The sequence below is a fragment of the Mchenga conophoros genome, linkage group LG11 (assembly GCF_057382185.1).
Source record: "Mchenga conophoros isolate Kocher_MC1m ecotype Shallow Benthic linkage group LG11, M_conophoros_male_GT1.1, whole genome shotgun sequence".
NCBI lineage: Eukaryota > Metazoa > Chordata > Actinopteri > Cichliformes > Cichlidae > Mchenga > Mchenga conophoros.
In genome coordinates, this window is record NC_140536.1 from 17,087,362 (window position 1) to 17,110,703 (window position 23,342).

At 39.8% G+C, this 23,342-nt stretch overlaps 1 protein-coding gene across 1 annotated transcript in view; it reads right to left on the bottom strand.

Moving 5' to 3' along the window:
• Positions 1-14,459: 14,459 nt before the first annotated feature.
• mtbp (MDM2 binding protein) overlaps positions 14,460-23,342 on the bottom strand; it is a 40,426-nt gene continuing 31,543 nt past the window's right edge. Inside the window, exons 14-24 of the mRNA XM_085291158.1 lie at positions 22,997-23,140; positions 20,633-20,726; positions 20,381-20,539; positions 19,799-19,894; positions 19,433-19,696; positions 19,163-19,320; positions 17,819-17,931; positions 16,507-16,620; positions 15,120-15,185; positions 14,987-15,042; positions 14,460-14,802 (exon numbers count right to left, since the gene is read on the bottom strand). Coding sequence (XP_085147284.1) covers positions 15,004-15,042; positions 15,120-15,185; positions 16,507-16,620; positions 17,819-17,931; positions 19,163-19,320; positions 19,433-19,696; positions 19,799-19,894; positions 20,381-20,539; positions 20,633-20,726; positions 22,997-23,140 — 1,247 coding nt within the window. The 3' untranslated portion in view covers positions 14,460-14,802; positions 14,987-15,003. The remainder of the gene's footprint in view (positions 14,803-14,986; positions 15,043-15,119; positions 15,186-16,506; positions 16,621-17,818; positions 17,932-19,162; positions 19,321-19,432; positions 19,697-19,798; positions 19,895-20,380; positions 20,540-20,632; positions 20,727-22,996; positions 23,141-23,342) is intronic.

A 23,342-nucleotide genomic window follows, 5' to 3' on the forward strand; every position in this document is an offset into this window, starting at 1 on the left:
GTGACATGATGAGTTTGTTTTCATTGTCTTCCTTTGTGATTTACTCGTTGCTCATTAACACTGAGGACCAATCAACACTACTGCCATGTTAAAATGTAAATTAAATCTGTTGATAATATTGGCTTTCAGCTCATTTTTTTTATGATGTTATGATGGAGCACTCGAATTGTCTCTTCCTTCAGCTTCGGGCTCAAGCTGAGCACAACGCTACCTGTAAATATTTTCTCTGCAGTGCAGCGAAAACCAAGTTTTACTTTAACAGAGAGTTGGGATGAATAGCAGCGTGCTAAATTACAGTGTATTGGTGGCAGATCAGCTTTACTTAGAAAGTGTTTTATTGGCTATGTCAGCAGATAGGATTCATGGAGCAGTTGAGTTGTGTGTTGCACTTAATGCGGCCATAACTCTTGACACTGTTTACTTGAATCCTAGGTGATGAGGTAGCATCCTTTCTCTCTTCCTCCTCCACACACTGGACTGGCACGTCGTGTTTCCGTCGAGGTTGACGTGTTGTGACCTGAAACAAAGTAATAACTCTCAACATTGTTTACTAGCCGACATCCTTTGCCAGTAAATTTTCCCACCTCTCCAAAGCTCCTTGCGTTCCCCTTCTGTTCCAGCTGATATTGAGCTCAGAAGTCAGACTCTCAGCAGGACACCAAACGTCTGCAGATAGTAACGGTTGCATCATATGAAAGAAAATCACTTCTCCACAGGTCAGCTTTCCCACTGAGACACGCACAAGGCTGTGTTTGTGGTAAGCTTAATACCTGAAAACACACACAAACGGACCGACGGCGTTTGTGCTGAAATTTTGCGCACGCACCGAACCACAGAAACGTGAACGCTCGCGTGTGCCCAGCCTTCTCACGGAGGGAGAGTGAGAGAATGGACCGTATTGAGTGAGGCTTTCAGCTTTTCATTTTAAGGGCTTGGCAAAGTGCCAAATCAATTAGCAATCAGTCATAAACTGTGTGTCTGTTTGTGTGTGAGAGCGGCCCAAAGTTGTGTTTTTGTGCACACAGTGGATACCTCTCTCAGCAGCATGCAACTGCATTCCACTAAAGTTGTTTTTTTGTGTGTTTTTAATGCATGTGTGGGTGGAGGGGGCGTGAAGGGGCTCTGAATGAATAGCTTTTCTCTTGGCTGAGCCTCTTGTTGCATTCCTCAACTGTGGCAGGTCCTCACAGGTCCTGGGTCGCTTACGTGTGCGTGTTTGCATGTATTTGCATTTGGCTGCATGCAAGAGTGTAAATCTGCTGTATGTTTTGTGTGAGTTGGAATCAGAATTGCTGGAGGAACAGAACAGAGCATGTAGGATGAAGAAAAGAAGGCACGCAGAAGGCTAAAGTCAATAATCGACTCATACATTTATGAGGTGAAATGTCTAGATGGAAACTTAAACTTTTATACGGGTCCTTACTTTAGTAACATAAAAGAAGTAGAGTCTGGCTGAATGGCATGAAATGCTGAAAAGTCATGGTCCAGAGGTACAGACTACGAATGGTGTGATCCAGACAGCAGAATACTTGAATAGCCAGTATGTTTCACTTCGATTCATGGGATAACCTGCAAGTGTGTGTGTGTGTGTGTGTGTGTGTGTGTGTGTTGGACAGGGCCCTTTCTATCATACACACACCCACTTGCACATTCTCTAACTGAACAAACTCACCTAAAATATTTGATTATTATTTAACTACTATAGTAAAAAAAAAAAAAAAAAAAAGACGAATAACCCAAGTTTGCAAGTGAAGGTACACTAAATCTGTCATGTGGCTTCATGAATGTCACAGTGCAGTTTACACTTTGTTGCCTTTACTACAGCACGGGGCTCCAGACATTCAGTGCCCTTGAAACACTATGCATTTAAGTTGCAGATAACGCTTGAAGGTAACCACATTGCATTATCACAACGTTAAGTTGATATGACAAATGTGTTTGCAAAGTAATCCTTGTTTACATTAACAGCATGCACAATGCAAAATTAGCATTCATTTAAAGTCATTCAAATGTCATAGTAATATTTTCTCTTTTTTAAAGGTACAGTCAGACATCTTTTTAGTTTAGTTCATAGAAAATTATAATGTTTTACTTAGAAATATACAGTCATTAGTGGGTAATTATGTCTTTCAACAGATTAATGTGTTCTCATAAACAAATAAATGCAAAGTGAGCGGGTTTGTGGAAGCCACCAAGTCGTCCCATTGTCTTGAATAGAGTGGTCGAGATGGAGATCGCTGGTCCACCTAATCATATTTTATGGATGTGGCCATACGCGGTACGCTTTTACATGCCATGGCAAATTTTTATTTCTGAAATAAGGGACACACAAAAAAATTCTGTTGCTGAAAAATACGACAGAAAGGAACCAGCCTGATAGTTGATAAGACATTCAAGTAGTTCTCTCGTCTATATTAATTTTATAGAAACAAATGGTGATGACATTATTATTATTATTATTATTATTATTATTATTATTATTATTATTATTATTAATAGACTCCAAAACAGATCAAGAGTAGCCTTGTTGTCTACTTTGAAAACACTTTGTTCCAAATTACAAGTAATTTTTTCCAGGTGTCCTATAAAACAGCTGGCAGGGCTGACTGTCGTTGCTGCTTTGTCTCTAGAAGCTCCCATAATAAGAGTCATCATGATTCAAAATTTCTAAAAGTTAAACAACTTTAAATTTTATGGAAAGTTTCTAATTGGTGATTGGTTTAGTGTTTGTGTGATGCTTCCCTTCAGGACTCAGTACTGGATTTCATTTGCTATCAAAACTTCAAACTTTTTCTAAAAGTAAAGATAAAAATTACAACGTAGATTAAGACATGATGCCACCATAAAAAGCACTTGTAATGCACCTCTTAAGTCTCTGTCCCGACTATCTCATATGCACTGGGCAGAAATCCTGAGTAAAAAATGTCTTATTTCTCCATATTTTAGTCATGTTCTCTCTGCAGCAATAAGTACGTAATGATTCCAGGATTAAGCAGGTGTAAAGTGGCTTTAAAAGTGCCACTCAGTGTGTTTTCATGAAGGCTGAAGAATTGACTATGGTAGTATTTTACACATTCTTTGTGAGCTATATGCAAAAATGTCACAAAGGCCTGCAAAGGGGATGTATTGAACTGTTGAAGGTGATCCTCAAGTGCGACGTGAAGGATGGGATTGTGCTCAGTGGAATTCTAAATGCTTTCATTACCAAGAAGTACCTCAACAGGAGCTCCTATCTCACATCCTGATGAGTGTGTGTGTGATGAGTTATTGAGTGCCTAAGGACATTACTGCTTTGTACATTTGTCAGACTGCATTGGACAACAGTAATAGGGTCAAAATCACATCTGGATGTTTATGTTTTTTTTAAACCATATGCTGTTAAAATGCCCCAAATTAGTTTCTATATTTCCTTTAAGCACAGCACTGGTGGATCATAGGTTTGTTGTCTCCAGGTTTACAAAAAGTAGGAGTTGCAATGCCATATCCAGAAAAGTGAAACTGCATCCATGTCCTAGAGCCAGATCTGGGCTCAGCCTGCACAGTTTACACCAGCAACAATATGGTTTTGCTGCTCCTTAGATCCACGATCCACAGGGACAGACATTGGTACTGGGTGCTTGATGCCAGAAAAGGCAGGAACCTGGTCACAGATCAGTCATAGGAATGTTGTATTTTAATGACCATAAAGTGAACAGCAACCCTTCTCTAATCAAAATCTTGACAATATAAGTTTTATTTCTTCTTACTTTCCCTGCTGGCTTTTCGTGGCTTTAAAATATCTTTTTTCGGGCTAGTTTCCTACTAAAGTTATATCAGAACTGATAACTCAAGGACTCTGGAATCTGGTTACTGATGTGTTTTAAATGAGGCAGTGCAAGAATGGCTGTGAGACAAAAGAACACTTTGTAGGCATTGCAAGAGAAGAAAAACTGGGTCATCTCCTCACCCTCTCCCTATTATTATCTGTAAATAGACAAGAGGAGGATGAGTAACCTTCTCAGCAACATGCACATCCTGTCCACAAACACAGGAAAGCACACCGTCTGTCAGCATCAGACCGATAGAGAGCATGTTGCTGTGACCCTCTCTCTTAAGGAGGGCTCTTCTTCAAGGTCTGCTGCTGCAAAAACATCCGCCTCCATGTAACCTATACACATGCACGCCCTCAACTCATGAAACTATGTACTCCCACCGACTGTACACAACCTTTCACTGTTTTTGGCAGCAAAGGAGAGACAATCCATCTACCCGCCCCCTTTCTCTCCAAGTTCAAATATGATACGCAGTGCAAAGTGCCAGTCTCTGGGAACGTGATGACAAACAAAAAAAGATGTGGGGTGATAAAGGGATGCATGTGAGTGAGACAAAGTAGTGTTTCAGGATGCCACAGCCAAGTGCCCCTGAATGCATGCAAACACACACACACATTGGACGCTCTGTGCAGGGGCGGAGCGTGGGGGTGGCTTACGGGGCTTAAGCCCGGGTTGTTTTGTCAGAAGCCCGGGGTATTTTGGAGTGTAATTTTTTCATAGTTAGATGCCTGGCTGACAACTGTATAAAACAAAAAGTACACACAATATTCGAAGCACATAGTGCACACTGTGGGAATTTACGACTGTGCGTGAATCCCCCCCTGATATTGGTATGATCCAAGCTCAGGCACTAAGCGACTGAGCGAGGGGGCGGGGGGAGCTGCTGCCCGTGAGTGCGCTGTTGGAGAGACGGAGCCAGCCATACTGAAAATATGAAATAAACACACGTAAGCTAAGACTCTCTAAAAAATTGCATTTGTTCGGCTTTTCATTTCGCCATTTGTTGATTCACTTGAAGAGCAAGTAACGTAATATTGGTCAAGTGATCAGTTTGATATCAATCTTTCGTGATGCACCGTCATATTTACATTATTTGTACGGTACGAATGATTTGCTTTGGTACCTGCTCAAACTTAAGCTCTCCTTACCCTCCCCGACTAATTCGGTTTCAGTTATGTACTGAAATATAAGAATGGACATTAGAGGGTTCTTTCAAAGAAAAAACTCAGGTAAATGTTATTTTATATATTATGCTTTGTATGTTGTTCAGTATATTTCTATGCAAAACAAGAGGGATTTCAGTACACAGCAGGATATTCACATTTGTAACCAGATATTTACATACACTTTAGGGAGAAAACATAAAACATTTTTACTGTACAACATCAATTTAGAGTAAACTTTTGTTTTAGATAAATATTGAAATATATTTTGAATTAGTTAAATGTCAGAATAAAGAGAGACAGAGCTGTCTATTTTTTATCACTTTCATTAAATTTAGGAGTACATATACACTAAGTTTATTGTTAATTAATAAGAAAACTCCAGACGATTCCATTCTGAGCTGAAGAAGCTTCTGATAGGTTAGTAGAGTCCATGTGAGTAAATTGGTGGCACAGCTGTGGATGCATATAAGGCAAAACACAGAGCCTGTTTCTTTGACATGGGAAAATCCAGAGATGTCAACCAAAACACCAGGAAAAGAATCGTGGAGCTCCATAAGTGTGGCTCAATTTGAATACAATTTGGTGCCATTTGCAATTAAAAAACACAGACAGTTTCTCTCTTTACTCTTAAAGTTAACAAATATGTTTTTATATTTATCAATCTAAAAAAATAAACATTTAGTCTGATTTGATGTTACAATTAAAAAAGTGTTTGTGTTTTGATCTGAAAAGTTTGTAAATATCTGGTTTCAACTGTATATTTGATGATTGTCAGCACAAAGAGGGAGAGAGAGGAACAGAGAGGGAGATGGAGAATGAGGACAGAACAGAGATGAACAAGAGCAGGTGAGACACACATGTTAGTCAAATGGTTGCTTACTAAAAGTATCACTGTATCATAGGTACTCATGTATTTCGTACCTAGTGTTTCTTTTTAGGTTTGCTATTTTTCAAATTCTATATTTATTAAGTTCTGCAGGCTTGTTTGCACAACAAGGCTAAATAATTATATAAACCTTTCTGAATCTAAATATTGTACTTTGGTAAAATTAAATAAGTGTAGTGCAGGTCTATGATGATTTTTAGTGCTACTATCATCTAGTTCTGATTGTGGTTCTGTCTTGGTTAAGTCCTCAGTAATCCTGCTTTTGAACTGTTGTAGTCCTGTTTTAATTCTGGATCAGTTCTGGGTCTGGTTGAATTGGGGTTTAGTCCCTGTGTCTTGATACAGCCCCGACTTCGTTCTGTCTTGCTGCTCAATTAAAAAACTAGTTTAAGGTGTCCTGCATGTGTGATATATATATTTCCCTATATGAAGTCATTCTTTTTTGAACAAAACTCAAAACAGAGCCTATTAATCTTTCAGTCATTTCTACACCCCCCCCCCCCCCCCCCCCCCTCAAAAAAAAAAAAATCCCACATGCATACTACCCTTTAGGGCTAAGCCCCGGGTGTTTCAAATGTCTGGCTCCTCCTCTGGCTCTGTGGTCTCCTCTGTACCATAAACCTGCACAGAAGCACAAGATAAGTGTGTACTTTGCTTTCTTGAGCACTCCAATGGATCCCAAAGGTACAGCACACTGTCACAAAAATAGAACCAACGGGGGTTTGGTGCAGTGATAATCCCGTACACTTCAAACTACACGTAAACATTGTGTTGTGTCATAATATCATTTTATTCCCAGAGGGCTACTTCAGCTGAACCTGTGCTTGTAACAAGATATCCTGTGGACAATCAGGGAACGTGATGATGCACGGGGTGCATGCAAAATCCATGCCAACGACCCAGAGGAGGCATGCCCAGCTCTATTTTGCTCATTTTTCAGTATTATAGTCAAAATGTGTATGTTAACAAGAGGAAGGGGTGCAGGCTCTATAAAAGATGGGGAGGGGGGAGAAACCATTTGAGCTGAGGCACAGCGATAACACACATGTACACATGCAGGCGGAACATTAAAAAGCAAATCATTTAACTCTTTTTGTCATAAAGACAAGACCGAGTGCAGCAATAATGTAATTAAATCATGATGTGTAATGTAAGTGTTTTGTGTTACAGATACAGAGACTTTGGAGCTAGATATTTTCTTCAGGAGATGAATTTAAATAGTTCACGCATTCAGCTGGTGCACGTCAGCCGAATGCGTGAACTATTTGTTAATGGTTTTGCAATATCATTTTTTCCAGGCATAAGCAAATAAAGCTTTAAAAAAAAAACATTCATAAAGACTTTTTTCATTTAAAAAAACCCAGCATCGTACTCCAGCAGGACAATACACTTACAAAAAAAAAAAAAGGGGGGGGTTACAGAACCAAAGCACTGACTCAAAACAAGAGGACACTTTCAGAGGTCTTGTGGAGTCCATGCCCCAGTGGGTCAGGACTTTTTTGTTAAAACAACACATCATTAGGGAGGCGACTTTGATGTTACCGCTTATTGATGTAAACTGATCACAGTGACAGACCAACAGCAGCAACAATCCTATTGAAATTTAACCAGAAAATTCACAGTATAAAAACTACATTAAATATTTATAAATACACTTCTAGCTGTAGAATAATGGAGCCCTCAGCAATTCATAAAGTCAAAGACGTTCATTATTAAATTAAACCTCCTTGACCCTCCTCCCTTTTCTCACAATTTCAGCCTTGTTTTCCTTTTAACATAGTCTGTGGCCTTTATTAATGATGACGATAATCCTGCTGAGATAGAAACTGAAAAACTGAGACATAAAACTTGTTTCATGTTTTTTTTTTTTAAGCTTTGCCTGATAAAAGGTGCCTGATTGGTTTTAGTCTCAGCGAACATCAATCGGACTCTTCTGAAGGCCTCTTTCATTAGACCCATCAGTCAGACACCTACTTCTCATCTTGAATACAGAGTAGGTTTTAGTGATGTTTATCGAATGTCAAATAATTCCTATTCTAAAGAAGACGACTAAGCAAAAGAGATTTCTTTCAGCTTTTTCTTCCAGCTTGCTCCCTTGAGCTTCACCGCAGGAGATCATCTGTTCCATCTAAGCTGATCCTCTGCATATCCTCCTTCACTGCATCCATGAATCTTGCTCTTTCCTATCAGTACTGCACATGTCCAAACCATTTCAACATCTCTTACTTTTCTCAACCTGAGCTGTCGCTCTGATGAACTAATTTTTTTTATCTTATCCATTCTGGTCACTTCCAATGAAAATTGAAATAGCATTATGTCCACAAACCATCATAGCAGGTCCCACTAACACCTTATAAACCTTCCCTTGCACTCTTGCTATTATCCTTCTGTCACAAATCAACTGACACTCATCTTCACCCACTCCACCCTGTCTGCACTCTCTCCTTCACCTGTCTAGTGGACTGTCTGTAGGAAGAATGATGCCAGTAACTTAAACTTATGTACCCTCACTAACTCTACTCTTTGCATCCTCACTGTCACATGCATGTATTGTGTCTTACTTCTACTGGCTTTCATTCCTCATCTCTCCAGAGCATACCTCCACCTCTCCAGGCTTTCTTTCACCTTCTCCCTACAGGTCATAATGTCATCTACACACATCAGAGTCCACAGAGAATCTTGGCTGACCCCACCAGTCAACCTGTCCATCACCACTACAAATTAGAAGGAGCTCAGAGCCAATCCCAGATGTATTCCCACCACCATCTTGACCCACCTGTTACTCCTACCACTGTCTCCATGCATATACAGTACCACAGTTCCTCTCTTGGCACGTTATCATACGCTTTGTCTAGATCCACAAAGAGTGGATTGCAGCTCTTTCTGACCTTCTCTGTATTCTCCATCAACACTGTGAAAGCAAACATCACACCTGTAGATTTCTCTTAGTATGAAACCGTACTGCTCTATCCTTAACCATACTAACCTACTGCACATCATCTCTAGCTCGATCTCTTTGCATAGTCAATCCATACAAGTTCTTCTCTCCTTCCTTAGTGTCCAGCCTCACATACAACTCACAACAAGCCTTTTCTGTTGCCTTTAGTGCCTCACTTTATTCCTGCCGACTATTTTCAACTCTCAGACTATCCCATTTTTTCTCTGCCAAGCGCATCCTTTAAAAATAGACGTCTTTCAGCCGTCTGTCATTTATAGCATTAAGATGTCAGGTCATGGTCGGTCTACTCCAGTACTGTTTTGGTACAGATTATGTCTGGCTGTGCAGAGTGGACACAATCAAGATTGTAATTTCAGCTAATGGCACCTCACTTTCATCAAGTCTCATAAAACATCTGGTGAAATGCATTTTTAAACTGCTGTTTTTGCCAGGGAAATGAGCACTGTCACACACTGATGCACCCATTTAAAATCAGCCACCTACTTCTACTGACACACAAACACTGTGACTGTCACTGTGGCCTTTTATGGTCTCTTCTTCACTAATTACTGCTCTATAAAATGTACAAGTCAAGTCAGGTGGTTTCTCTTGCGACCCGTTTTCTTTCACATAACAGTTCAGTTACAGGTACAGAGAATCATTCCTCATTTGAGTGATTTTCATGCAGGTCAAACAAATCCTTATGTGGCAGTGTAGAAGTTTATAAAGTCTACCAGCTCCTGTGCAACAGCACACTCGAAGCAGGACTCCAAAATTGGCAGCCATATTGATGTGCATCCAGTCATTTATTTGTGCCATTATTTTTGAAGCATCATCTAAAATAACTACAGAGTTACCAGCCAAACCTGATTAAAAGAAAAAATAGAACTCGCCCATAAATTTCAGTTTTCTGATTTTCTTAATGTCATCTCTCTTTCTTTTAATATCTCAGGTTTTTTAGCTGAGCCAAGAGGGTATTTGATGGAAAATGACGTGTCAAAAACATTGTAAAGGAACTCACTCTTTCACCCTCCTAGCATTCAACAACCATGAAGCAACAGCTCAGTTTTTCTGGCTATGTGGTTTGGATATGCAGACCAAAACTTTAAATCATCTCCTATAAACCAAACGTCCATGCCAACGTAATCCTACCCAGAAACAAGACCACAGATCCAGTGCACTGTGTGTCATTTACAGTCACATTTAAGTGCAAAGTACTTCATAGTATTTCAACATTTACTGGTTTCACATGATTTAAGATAAGATAAGATAAGATAACCTTTATTAGTCCCACACGTGGGAAATTTGTTTTGTCACAGCAGGAAGTGGACAGTGCAAAAGTTATGAGGCAAAAATTAGAATACAATAAGAATAAATACAGTACACAACTGTACAGAATAGAATAAAATAAAATACTATATACAGTAGAATAAAATAAAATAAATATACAATAAGATAAAAATAGAATACAAATACAAATACTATATACAACTGAGTAAAAATACAACGATGACAGAAAGGATTATTGCACTTAGTGTTATTGCATATGTATGGATGTGTGTGCTTGATCAGTTAAAGTCTTTATTATGGAGTCTGACAGCAGTGGGGAGGAAAGACCTGCGAAATCTCTCCGTCCCACACCGTGGGTGCCGCAGTCTCCCACTGAAGGAGCTGCTCAGTGCTGTCACAGTCTGCTGCATGGGGTGGGAGATGTTGTCCATCAGGGATGACAGCTTAGCCGCCGTTCTCCTGTCACTCACCACCTCCACTGGGTCCAGAGGGCATCCTAGAACAGAGCTGGCCCTTCGGATCACCCTGTTCAGTCTCTTCCTGTCCCCAGCAGAGATGCTGCCGCCCCAGCAGACCACGCCATAAAAGATAGCAGAAGCCACAACAGAGTCATAGAAGGTCTTCAGGAGTGGGCCCTCCACCCCAAACGACCTGAGTCTCCGCAGCAGGTACAGCCTGCTCTGCCCTTTCCTGTAGAGGGCGTCTGAGTTATGAGTCCAGTCCAGTCTATTGTTCAGATGAACACCAAGGTACCTGTAGCTGTCCACAGCCTCAATGTCCATACCTTGGATGTTCAGTGGTTGCAGTGGAGAATGCTTGTGCCTGCGGAAGTCTACCACCAGTTCCTTGGTTTTACTGGCGTTGATCTGGAGGTAGTTCAGCTGGCACCAGTCCACAAAGTCTTGGGTCAGTCCTCTGTACTCCTTGTCGTCCCCATCAGTGATGAGGCCGACTATTGCAGAGTCATCAGAGAACTTCTGCAGGAAGCACTGGGTGGAATTGTGGGAGAAGTCTGCAGTGTAGATGGTGAAGAGGAATGGAGCCAGAACCGTTCCCTGTGGGGCCCCCGTACTGCAGACGACCCTGTCCGACACACAGCCCTGAGTCCTCACATACTGTGGTTGGTCGGTGAGGTAGTCCAGGATCCAGGTAGTGAGGTGATGGTCCACTCCAGAGTTCACCAGCTTGTCCTTTAGAACCGAAGACGGTAAGTAGTAACCAAGTGCACTTCATTGGTCATCAGCAGGTGGGAACACTTTTGTAAAGGCAGACGTTTTGGCCATTTGCTGTTCTGGAGCATGTTTGTGTTAACACAATGCCACAGTCTTCCCAGGAGTGGCCATCCAAGCAAATTCACTCCAAGATCAAACAATTTAATGCTCAGAGAAACAGCAAAAAGCTCAAGAGCCACTCAAACTTATGCCCGACAATATTTTCACGGACCGGCCTTTAAGGTGTCGCGGATAAATACGACAAAATAAAACTAGTACCGGTACCGAAAAAAAGAACATTTATTCATAACACACGTGAAAAGACCCAGGGAAACCGAGTAAACGATAAAAACGATAACAAAATAACGCTAAAAACTGATTAAAAACCCTGAAAACTATACATTTCACACCTGAGCCTCAACTCTCGCGGCCCGGTACCAAACGACTCACGGAACCGGTACCGGTCCGAGGCCCGGGGGTTGGGTACCGCTGCTCTAGAGGCCTCTGTTAGCATGGTAAATGTTAAAGTTCATGATGCCACAATTAGTGAAAGGCTGAACAAGTACGATTTGTTTGGAAGGGTTGCCAGAAGAAAGTGTTTGCTCTCTAAACAGAACAATGGAGCACAGCTTGTGTTTGCAGAGTTGCATCTAACCACAAGACTTTTGGAAAAATGTCCTCGCAACAGACACGACCAAAAGGGAGATGTCCAGCCATAATGCACAGCACATATGGTAAAAAATAAATAACATATCATACCAACTGTCAGCATGGTGGTGGAGGGGTGATGGCTTGGGCTTGCTTTGCAACCACAGGACCTGGGCACCTTGCAGTCATTATAATATTGAAGAGTTCATGCCAGACCATTCAATGATTCATTCAATGATTCATTCAATGATGCGAAAGACAAAAGCAAGAATGAATCAAGTTGTTGCAATGGCCAGTCAAAGTCCAGACATCAACCTGACTGAAATGCTGCGGCGTGACCTTCAGCGAGCTGCGCATAAACAAATGCTTGCAATCTTCAATGAACTGTGAGCGATAAAAATTATTTCCTGTACGAGTTTATCAAGTTATTGCTGATAAAGGTGGGTCTACAAGCTACTGAGTCACTGGAAAAAACATTTTTCACAGCAAGCTATGGTCACTTACACATTCATCACGGGATATTTTTTCATTTAAAAAAGCAAGGGAAGGTAAAGATTATGATTAATAATGATTATGTTGTTGAAAAGATGGATTATCATAGACTTGCCTATTAGGAAATTGGTGTAGGATGTTGGGTCAGATTTATCTCATAATCTGCAACATTTCACTCGCACATTAACAGTGGAGGGCCGAAATAATTTATACTGCAGGTTATTTTAATATTACACCATTTAGAAGCAAGCAGACCTCTCATCCCTCTTTTTTTTTTTTAATAAATCTGCTTCAGCCTATTTTTTCACATCTTTCTTCTTTACTTTCATTTTGAAGTTCCTGGAACAAGAACATCCCATGGCCATTAAAAACATTTATTTTATATGTTGCAACAACAGATGGCCAACTCATTTAATCTTTGCTGCACTCATTTAATGTTCCCACAGAACAAGCCTGTAAATCATTTATAGTCCCAAAATCAAAACCAAGACCACAGCATTACATTAGATTTTGTAGATATAATATCTGGCAGTGGAGTTTTTACTTCAGAGAAATTCAGTTTTGTTTCTGTCCTCTTTGAAAAATATCTGACATCATCTTGTGGCATAAATATGCACAAGAGAACAAGTTTTGGTCTTCATACTGGGAGTTTGAGCTAAGCTTCCCTTATCACTTAATCCCAAGGACTAACGATAAGAGTCAGTATTTAGTGCCTCGTTCTCTGCTCAGCTACAAAGTATTTTCCTTTTCTGGTCATTTTTCCTCCACACAGCTTGTGTGACGCAAATGTAGGAGGGATGGCGTAAACTGTTATCTTTTTTTTCTTGATTCATGCACAACTAGTACATATAGATAATACAAATCTAGTTGATACTCGTAGTACTCATACATACTGATGGTCCCACACTCATTCTGTTCCCACAAACACATATCTATGCACAGCATACCTCACTGATGCACTGGTGTTGATAGGGTACCAGGTGGTGCTGAAATAAGTGCTACTTGACTACATTTTTCTGCTGAATTATGGCAATGATTGCATTGTCTCAGGCTCGCCACTGTTTCTCACAGTACTGCCTGTTTAATAATTTTCAACCAGTCTTCCAGGCAGTGGACTGTGGGTCAGTTAAAATGGGAAAAATGAAAAAGAAATCTTTAAAGGACTGCAAATAACTCATAGAACCACCTCCAGCAGCAATAGCTTGAAGTAATCATTTTCTGTATGACTTTATTGTACAGAAAGTGATTTTTCAGATAACTGTGGAAGAATTTTGAACAAAATTATCTTCTTTATATCGATAATGTAGTTCATTGAGGTTTGGATCATTGCGACACCTTGATTTTTCTTTCAGCCATTCTGTTATAACATTGTCCTGTTGCATGACCCCACCTGATATCGTGGTTGACTCAATAACTGCAAAGTGCTCAGGTCCTTTGGCTCCAAAACTAGCCCAAATCATGAGGATTTGGTACTGATATGCTATTTGCTTTTCACCAGAGTGCCTCTGAGTCCAAACAACTTGATCAAATTATTTCTGTAACAGTACATGAGCCTTCCACACCATATTTGGCCTAGCTAGAGTCTGCTTCTCGTGCACAGTAATAAAACAGTGTATAGTCATCTTGTTCCACCAGATAAAGTAATACCCAGACAAAAATCATCACAGAAAAAGCTGTTTTGCATGTTAATTTGGGAATCAGAAACCTGCGGTCAGCTTCTCTTTGGGGGGAAAAAAAGTAATTGTGGTACCAGTTGTGAAAAGCTGGCTGTGAGTAGTTTTCTTTATAAGGATGGTGAAATTATATCAGTATGTTCCTGATGTGTTTGAAATCAAACCAAACTACGACAAGCTGGACCGTCAGTTATAATTAGCAAAGCATATTTTGCTGCACTGCTGTTGGCTTTGTTTTCATCGTCTGCACAACAGAATGGGACATCATCATCATCATCTGTTTTTGGAAGACAACACCAACTGCAAAGCTTATTGTATAGTTTTCACACAGACACAGTGTCTTTCCTGGGGGTTAAAGTGCTCCCACATGCATTTATTGTGATAAACAGGAAAATACAAAACAAAAACATCTGTACATTCATAAAGGCAAATTAACAACCTAACAACGACAGTAATTTAGAATAAAATAAGTAGTGGGGGTTAGAAAACTGCTACAGAGAAAAGACATCTTCATCCTGAAGCCAGCATCCAAAGCCCTTGGGGCTTCTCGGCAGGAGGAGCAGAGTGTATGTAGATATGAGTGTTTTTCTGTTCTTGGCTCTGGAGCAGCAGGAGTATATGAGGGTGGATGAGCACAAAACCAGGCACAAACAAAAGCTTAAAACGACAGGCTGCTATAGGGGATCCTGAAAAATGAAGGAAAACCAAATTAAATAAAGGATTAAGTTGATTAAAACAGACTTAATGTAACAATTAGAGAACCAATTTGGAAAGGCTTAGAAAGTCCAAATGTTGTCATGAATGTTTAAAAAAACAAAAACAAAGACACCACAGAAAATTGACGTTTTGAGCCAAATTCCTCTAACCAACCTGATTTGTTATCATCTTTATTGTTTTGAGGTCTTCTCCAATACCCAATCAATGACCTGCAACAGAAAAATGTGATTACAAATGTGTGACTTGAAAAACTAAACCAGAGAGACGCTAATGTTTGTAGCATTACCTGCTTAACATTGCTGCTTGCTGCCTTCCTCATCTCATCATGCAGACCCCGAGATGTCTTCAGATCCTGGGAACAAGCATCAACAAAGCTCAGTATCAGATCATTTCCAGCTGGTGGATTAAAAGCTGTATTTTTCTGAGTTCATAATACCATTAATTTTGATAGGATCTCCAACACCACTGGCTGAAATGTAGCCTCAAACCATGACAGAGCTTTCTCTGTGCTGTAAACACTCACTTTTGGATCTCTCTCCTGACCTCCTCTGTACATATTTGTAGATGAATTGACCCAAAATGTCTAGTTTGGATTCTTCACTCCGTTGCCACTGATTTTCAGTCCTGTTCTTGTGTGATTTGGAATACCTCAGCCTTTTCTCCCTTTGTTATGAATGGCTTTCTCGACAGGCAGCCTTCCACTGAGACCATTTCTGATGAGGCTTCAGTGAACAGTAGATGGATCAACTGAAGGGCCAGATGCATCTGTTAGGTCTTTTCTGGATTGGTTTCTTGTTTCTTAATGAGATGTCTTGGAGAACCTGTTTTAGGTCTCTTCTTTTGTACTCCACTTGCTAAGTTTCCTCAGGTTTTTTAAAGGACAGTAAGACATGTTGAGATATGCCATATTTTCAGCCAATTGCTCTTTAGGAATCAGCTTGTTAGTGCAAAAATAATATTTTATGCCTGTCAAACTGTGCTCTCTTTGGCATTTTGCTCTTTTTTTAGATTCAAGTAAAGAAATGGGAACACATTACGTGTTTGTGACAGGCTGCTAGTAACAAAGTATTAAAAAATACAATTTAAAATTGATTCCTTGTCAAGTTTTCTGTTATATGTAGACAACACTTGTTCATCCATCAAGTCAGGGGATTTTCTTTGACGCTTGAATGATTCATAGGTCAGTGTGAAGTGGCTTAACAAAAAAAAAAACATTCCTCTGAAAATCATCAGAAAGCACTGGACTGAAAGTGAGTGAAAAAGCAGCCAAATGGCGAAAGAAAACCTTTGAAAGCCTGGAGAATTATTGCTTTAAGAAAAACTGGCAGCTCGAGACTTTTACACAGCACTGTAAACTTAGGTTCCCTGTAGTGTCTTAGAAAAAGGCAGAAAATCTTGAAATTAACATCGATTTATAGCTATTTAAGTAAAGGATCTGAGTACACTGTGAAACAAAACCAGATGATTAAGAAACACAAGGAAGCACAAAGAAATTAAAAAGTGAGTAGTGGGAAAAAAGGCTTTTTTTAAAGGTTCCAGTTGCTGGCATAGTAAGAAGGATACAGAAGGATACAAAACAAAACACAAGTCCTGGAATCATAGAGTAATACAAATAATGAAAGTGTCAAACAAAAGCACAACACTGACTCTGAGAGGGCAGTAAAAAGACAAACCTTGAGATAAAATTTCGAGATATCAAACAGTCTTTTGCTGCAAGCCTCAAAGCAATCATGCTCAGCAGTGATCCCATGGTGTTTGAGTGTTTTAGCTACTACCTCCTGCAACATCTGAGGACACAGACAGACAAGATAGACACACTTTTGTATTAGTACAAGCAAAAACATTAAATCTAGTTCTGTTTATTCCCTAACCACCTAACGCAAGCCTGGTTCAGAGAAACTAAATTTAGCACAGCTCCCTTTTTAGAAAACCGAGGGATGTCAAAATGTCTCGACTTTGGGGGACGTCCTTACATGAAAACGCACGATTTTACATTCGCAGCATGGAGGAGCAAACATACAAATATTTCACCGCTAATTGCGACAGGATGAAGAAAAAAAAAAATGAAACAAACAGCTCCTGCCTTTAATCTTGTCACAACAACTGTTCTGAGTAAACACCATAAATTATTGTGAGAAATCATTGGTACCATTCAGTCTCACGAGAGGAGTAGAAAGACAGCTTTTAATCTCTGTCCTGAATAAACTGCTATCATTATTTTTCAATAGGACCAACTGTTCTTTCCTATGCTTGGGTTTGGATGATAAGTGTGTTTGCATAGTAATCAGAATTAGAACAAGTCAAGGTCAGATTGCTTGCTGTAGGTGGAACAAACTAAACTGGGAAGAGGTAGGTGTGCGTGTTCAATTGTATATGTGCATGTGTCCATTAATGTGTTATGGTGTCTGCATGCTGCACATAGAAGTAAAAGATGAGAGAGAAAAATGTGTCTGTGTGTGTGTGTGAAAATGTAGGCAGCAGGTGATACGATAACAGTATTGTTGTTAAAGTGGTTCTGCCGCAACATTGTGATGCAGCCCACACATTCACAATGATTGCATGGAAAATATTACACATTTATCTCGGCTAGAGCTGCTGCACAGTTCTCCTCTGTAGTAGAAAAACTCTCCCAGTTTGTCGTGTGTTTATCTATCACCATCTGTGTAGGCCAGGTGGCAATTAGGCGAATTGCATATTTACTTAAGATTTTTGTACAAGTAAAAAAAAATGGATTTATTGCTAAATGAGTCGATATTACAGGAAAATTGCGGCTTATTAAGGTAAGCTCTGCTCATTAAAACTTGGCAGCAGACTTGAAATGCACAAACAAGTCTATGGTTACATTTTCTGTCTGGGTTACATCATTTTTTTGTCATCATTATTAGCACAAATGCTTTAAGAAATATTCTGTTTAAAAAAATGTAAAAGTAAATATATATTTTATTGTTTTATAAGAATAAAAATAAGATGCACAAATCCTCTCACCCTGTTATGTTTCTGGGAGCGTGACTCTTTGGCAAGTTTGTCCTCGCTGTGTCCTTGATGCGTCTTCTGCTGTTGACATTTAGGTCTGTCAACACAAGCGAGAGTCGCCAAGCCTGAAAAGAAGTGCAAATAAGAGAAATTATTAAACAATAAGGCACTAAAGTCAACACAGTAAAAGTCATATAGTGAAAATAAAATAGAGGAAATAAGTCAATAACAAAGAACAACAGGTATAGGAACCTGTTGAACCAATATAGTTAACTTAAACTATATGTTAAAAAATTTATTTAATTAACTGCAAAGAAAATTTGACTTGTGAAAAAAAATTAAAATTAATAAGCGATTTTGTGAACCTAAAGAAAATAAAAATATACAGGAAATATCCTTAGTTTTGGTATCTCTTAGTTTACTAAAACTTTTATTACAGCTTACCTGATGAGGCATTGATGGATGTGTTTATTAAAACCTTGGACGTCTACAACACTGTGAGTCAACTGCTTTTAAGAACCTCTGTGTTTTTATTGTATCACCTGTACTGATGTTCCTATATTTGGTCTCTGACGTATGCCCTTCGCATACTAATAAAACATAATAACTTAAATAATAATTACAAAAACTAAAATTAACACAAACTATCAAAAACTACACTAAAACTTAACATTTTCGAACAATAAAATCAAATGAAATAAAAACAAAACCAATTAGAAAATACAAAACTATAAAGTGAATGAAAGAAACAAGTATGCACATAGATAATAAAGATGAAGTGCTACCATACAGCACAGTAAATAAACTGATTCTATTAATTCTATTAATTTGCTAGAGCCCTACCACATTAACCCACCTTTACAGCTATGTATAATTCCCACAATAACATTATCCAACAGTAACCAAAGCACAGGTTAGAAAAAAGTTTAAACAGCCATGTAAGTTTGCTGGGCCAATAAGTCTTAGATAACATTAGATCTAAAAAGTTAAGATCTTTTACAGGTGTGGTCACTTTTAGCCGGATCTTCTTTCCATGAGCAAGAACAACACTGCTAATATTAACATAAATGGACTGGTACTTATATAACACAAAGTGTTTTCTTGTTAGTCTCCTTCATACAAGTGCTTTTTTCCTATGGCTAAGCATATTTAAACGCATATTCCATCAGGGGCAACTCAGGGTTCAGGATCTTGGCCAAGAACACTGGGAAAAGCACGCAGGTTGGAGAAGCCAGAGATCAAACCACCGACCTTCCGATTAGTAGGCGACACTGAATGTTAATTTAACCGACTCATCTGATCCTAACACAGTCCCAAGTGTTCCCTCCCATGCGAGAGTCACTTTTTTCGCTTTACCTGATGTCGGTCTTGTGGCTGAAGAGGAGGAACTATTTACAGAGGAGGTGGACTGCGACCTGCTTGGTTGTCGTCGTAGAGACCTAATGGCAGGATGTGTCCCGCTGCTGCTGCTACTCTGAGAACAGAGGGAGTCACTGCTCTCGGACTTTGCCAGCCTGGATCAATCAGACAGATGGATAAAAACTCTTTAAAGCTCCTCGCCATCCATCCTTAATTTTATAATATCACCAGGTAGCTGCAAACCAGGAGGGACATATATCATCATACCTCTTGTGAGGATAGCCTCCAACAATGTCTGCTTCCCAGGACCTGCGCTTGAGTCGTGCTACATCATTGTTCTGCAGAGTCTCGCCATCAGGCACGCTTCCTGGTTCTGACATCACAGCTGGTGAGGGAGCGGGGCTGAGGGCAAAGGGGAGGGCGCACGGTTCCTTGGAGCAGGTGGTTTGGGTCTCATACCGAATCAGACGAGATTGGAGCCGTACAAAGGCCTGGTCTCGATCTAAAGACCGCTGGTTATCCAGACAGAACCTACACGAAGAAAAAAATTATTTATAAAAAGTAAATCTCATAAAAAGAAGCGTTCACAGTTTTAAAATAGCTGAACAGTCAATATACTTTAGAGAAACTTACTCTATGCCGTGATAATGGGAGGCTGAGGCTTTGCTGAAGGGCAGTTTGCTGACTCTCCTGGGAGAAAGGTCTTGTGACAACTGGAAGGCATTGTTACTGGAAAAAAAAGCAAAGAGCATGAATGCGAGTCATAGTCAGAAAGACAAAAAGAGAGATAAACTGTTATTTGTCTTGCTTCTCAATTTAATATCGTCTTCATTAAACCACATGAACAAGTCTGCCTCTCTACACACAGAGTTTGGTCTGACAGCCTTTATTAACACTAACTCCTTACTGCTCCAGTATTTTTTAACTCAGCTCAATAATCTTCCTCCAAGGGTTGTAAGCTCACTGTAGAAGGTTAATGATTATAATCAAATCCTAATTATGGCTTCGTTTAGTGTGTGTCATGTAGATCCATCCCAGGAATAAATACATATAACTGGAGCAGATGCCAGGCTACAGTGCGTGTATGTGTTTCAGCTGTAAATCTGAAAATCTGCCAAAGAAACAAAAACTATAGTGTGTTCATATTTATGAATTTAACAGCTTAGTGCAGTGAAACTGGTGAGGTGCTATTTGAAATCTGAAAAATGATCCCACCCTCTGTTAATGGCCAGCGGCTGTAGCTCCCCCGCAGGCAGACCATCAGACGTGAAGTGTTTCAGAAGTTCTTTGGCATCAAGTAAAGTAGAAGAGCCTCTCTGGCCATCTTTAGGACCCAGCAGACTGTCACTAGAGCCTGGACCTAACAGACCAAATCTAAGGCACAGTCAACAGAACATAATAAAATGAGAAGATCAGACATTTTAACAGTTCAGAGTGAGCCATATACGGAGATCCCATCCCTTATACCTTCTCTTCTGGCGTCTCTTCTGCAAGTTTTCCACATTGTGCAGGACACTTCTCTCAGGCCAGTCAGACGGCAGCTGAGAAATGATCTGAAAACCTAAAACGAACACAACAAGCCATCCTGTTTACATCAATTCAATTGAAAACATCCATCATTAGGGAGGCGTTTTAAGATTATTTTTAAGAGTGGTTTTATGGCACACAATAATGGACACAAAGGTACACGCTTCTCCTACTTTACCAGCAAGATTTGAATAGAGGTCAGCTGCTAGACTTGGAATCAGATGCTATAGAAGTGTTTGTCTCTGCTCAACCCAGAAGTGAGAGCACACAGTAGTAAGAAGCAGGCGTTATCCATCACTTTCAAATGTTGATGAATGAGCATTCACTGCTCTTAATAGAGAATAAAGTTGGCGTTGCAGGAAAAAACAAATCAGTAACATTACACAGGCGTTTATACACTCACCAGCCACTTTATCAGGTATTAGGATGCTAGAATGGGGTTGGACTCCCTTTTGCTTTCAGAAATGCTTTAATTCTTCCTGGCATAGATTCAACAAGGTGCTGGAAACATTCCTCACAGACCAGACAGTTACTGCAAGTTTATCAGCTACACATACATGATGCAAATGTTTGTGTTGGAAAATCCGAGCATGTCAGCGATTCAGAAATACTAATACCGCTTTCAAAGTCACTTAAATCACCTTTCCCCCTCATTCTGATGCTCAGTTTAAACGTCATCAGTTTATCTTGACCTGTATGTTTTGCTTAGTGCATGACTGCAGTGAATTGCTGCCACTGATTAGATGTTTGCATTAACCTAATAAAGGGTATATTAGATGAACTAACTACATAACATAAGCGTTCTCCAAAATCATCAGCTTTTACAACATTAATAATTAAACCTACAGTGCCCTTTGTCACTAAATACACAATGGACTGGATATGATAAGTAAACTTTCATTTGATGCTAGTTAACACACTAAACTCTTGGCAGTCGGGTCTCGGAACAGATCAGTTCTGAGGATCCAAAATAAAAGCAGCTCAGCTTTTTTCTGTGCGGACAGGACTGCATGTTATATCAAGACGGACAGAAATGTGATACATGTGGATACAGCAGGTTCTCTGACGAGATACGGGTGTTTCATGCAAAGTGATAGCCTAAGTGTGTTGTATGTATAAACCTAAGCCTTCTGGTAGCACTTTGACAACCCACACAAAGTCATTCACTCCTTTAGGCGATGTAGACACACAAACAGAGCAGACGTATCTAATGGATTGAAGGAAAGGACATTCCTATCCCCAAAAAATAAGGATCACAAGCAAAACAGAGTGAATTGCACTTAAGACTGTCTACACCACCACCATATCATCTCTTGTGATTCTGAACCTTCCTGGTTCCACTTAACAAAATTCAAGATTATGTCTGTGCAATGCCCAGGACCACTAAAGCAGGGGTGGGGGAACTCCTCAAGGGCCGGTGTCCAGGTTTTAAATGTGTCCTTGATCCAACACAGCTGATTTAAATGGCTAAATTACATCGTTAGCGTGTCTTGAAGTTCTCCAGAGGCCTGGTAATGAGCTAATCATTTGATTCAGGTGTGTTGAGCCAGGTGATATCTAAAACCTGCAGGACACAGTCCTTGAGTTCCCCAACCCGCACTAAAGTGAAATATATGGTAAAATATCAAATTCAGAAAATACACTTTAATATGAAGGCCATGCTGTTTTAATGAAGTAGTGGCAGTTCTGCTGCAAAGATGGTCTTCTATTGATGTTTAGCCTAATGAGTTAATATACAATTATGGATAAATATAAAATCTAATAATAAAAAGATGCTGTGCAGAGACAGTAAACATAATTCCAAAATAATATTGCCACATTTATGACCTAAAAACTGCTTCACATGTGGCTCTATTAGCCCCACAGCTATATATTTAAAACCAGCGCTGTGCGCACGTAGCTGTAGCTGCAAGCTAGAATTTGCTTTATTGCTAACACTTTATTTGCAAATTATCAGCTTGTGTTATTTCCGAGAAATGTCGTCTTATAAAAGCACATGTAGTGAATATTGATGATCTCAGAGGAACAGTTCGTGCCATTATAGTAAATGTTTGAACCAGCATCAGTGTTGTTCCTTCTACGAGTTTTAACACCGGCTCAGCAAACTCGAGCTATATTCATCACTGAAGCTGGATTCAAACAGAGAATTTCACATGAGGGGATGGTGTAGAAGAAGTGGCATGTGCATTGTACTGTATGTATTTAATTGTGCGCATATAAGAAAACTTGACCAGCACACTATAGCTGTGCAAAGAGTGGAAAAAACCCCCAAACACAATATTGTCTTGTTTTCTTAGTACATACCTGAGCTTTTTGAGGGCTGATTGTCTGTCAGACAGGCAGCAGCAGTGGGCAGAGTGGAGTCAGCCTTCTTCAGATAATTCTCCCTGGCCAGATTCAGAATGACCTTCAAGTCATTGACAGGTATCGATGCTGCTCCTTTCTTTTCTAGACACAGAAACAGGGGTAGGTTTTGACTCTGTTTTCATTTCAGACTTTGTTTTTATCGCGCTGGCAAACTCACAACTGGTGTAAAAATCTGGCATCAGTCTTAACGTTACATAACGAGCAGTTTGGTGATTGATTCTCCTCCAAAACAGGAATGTACTCATTTTACCCCAGCTCCACTGGGTACATAAAATAGTAAGCG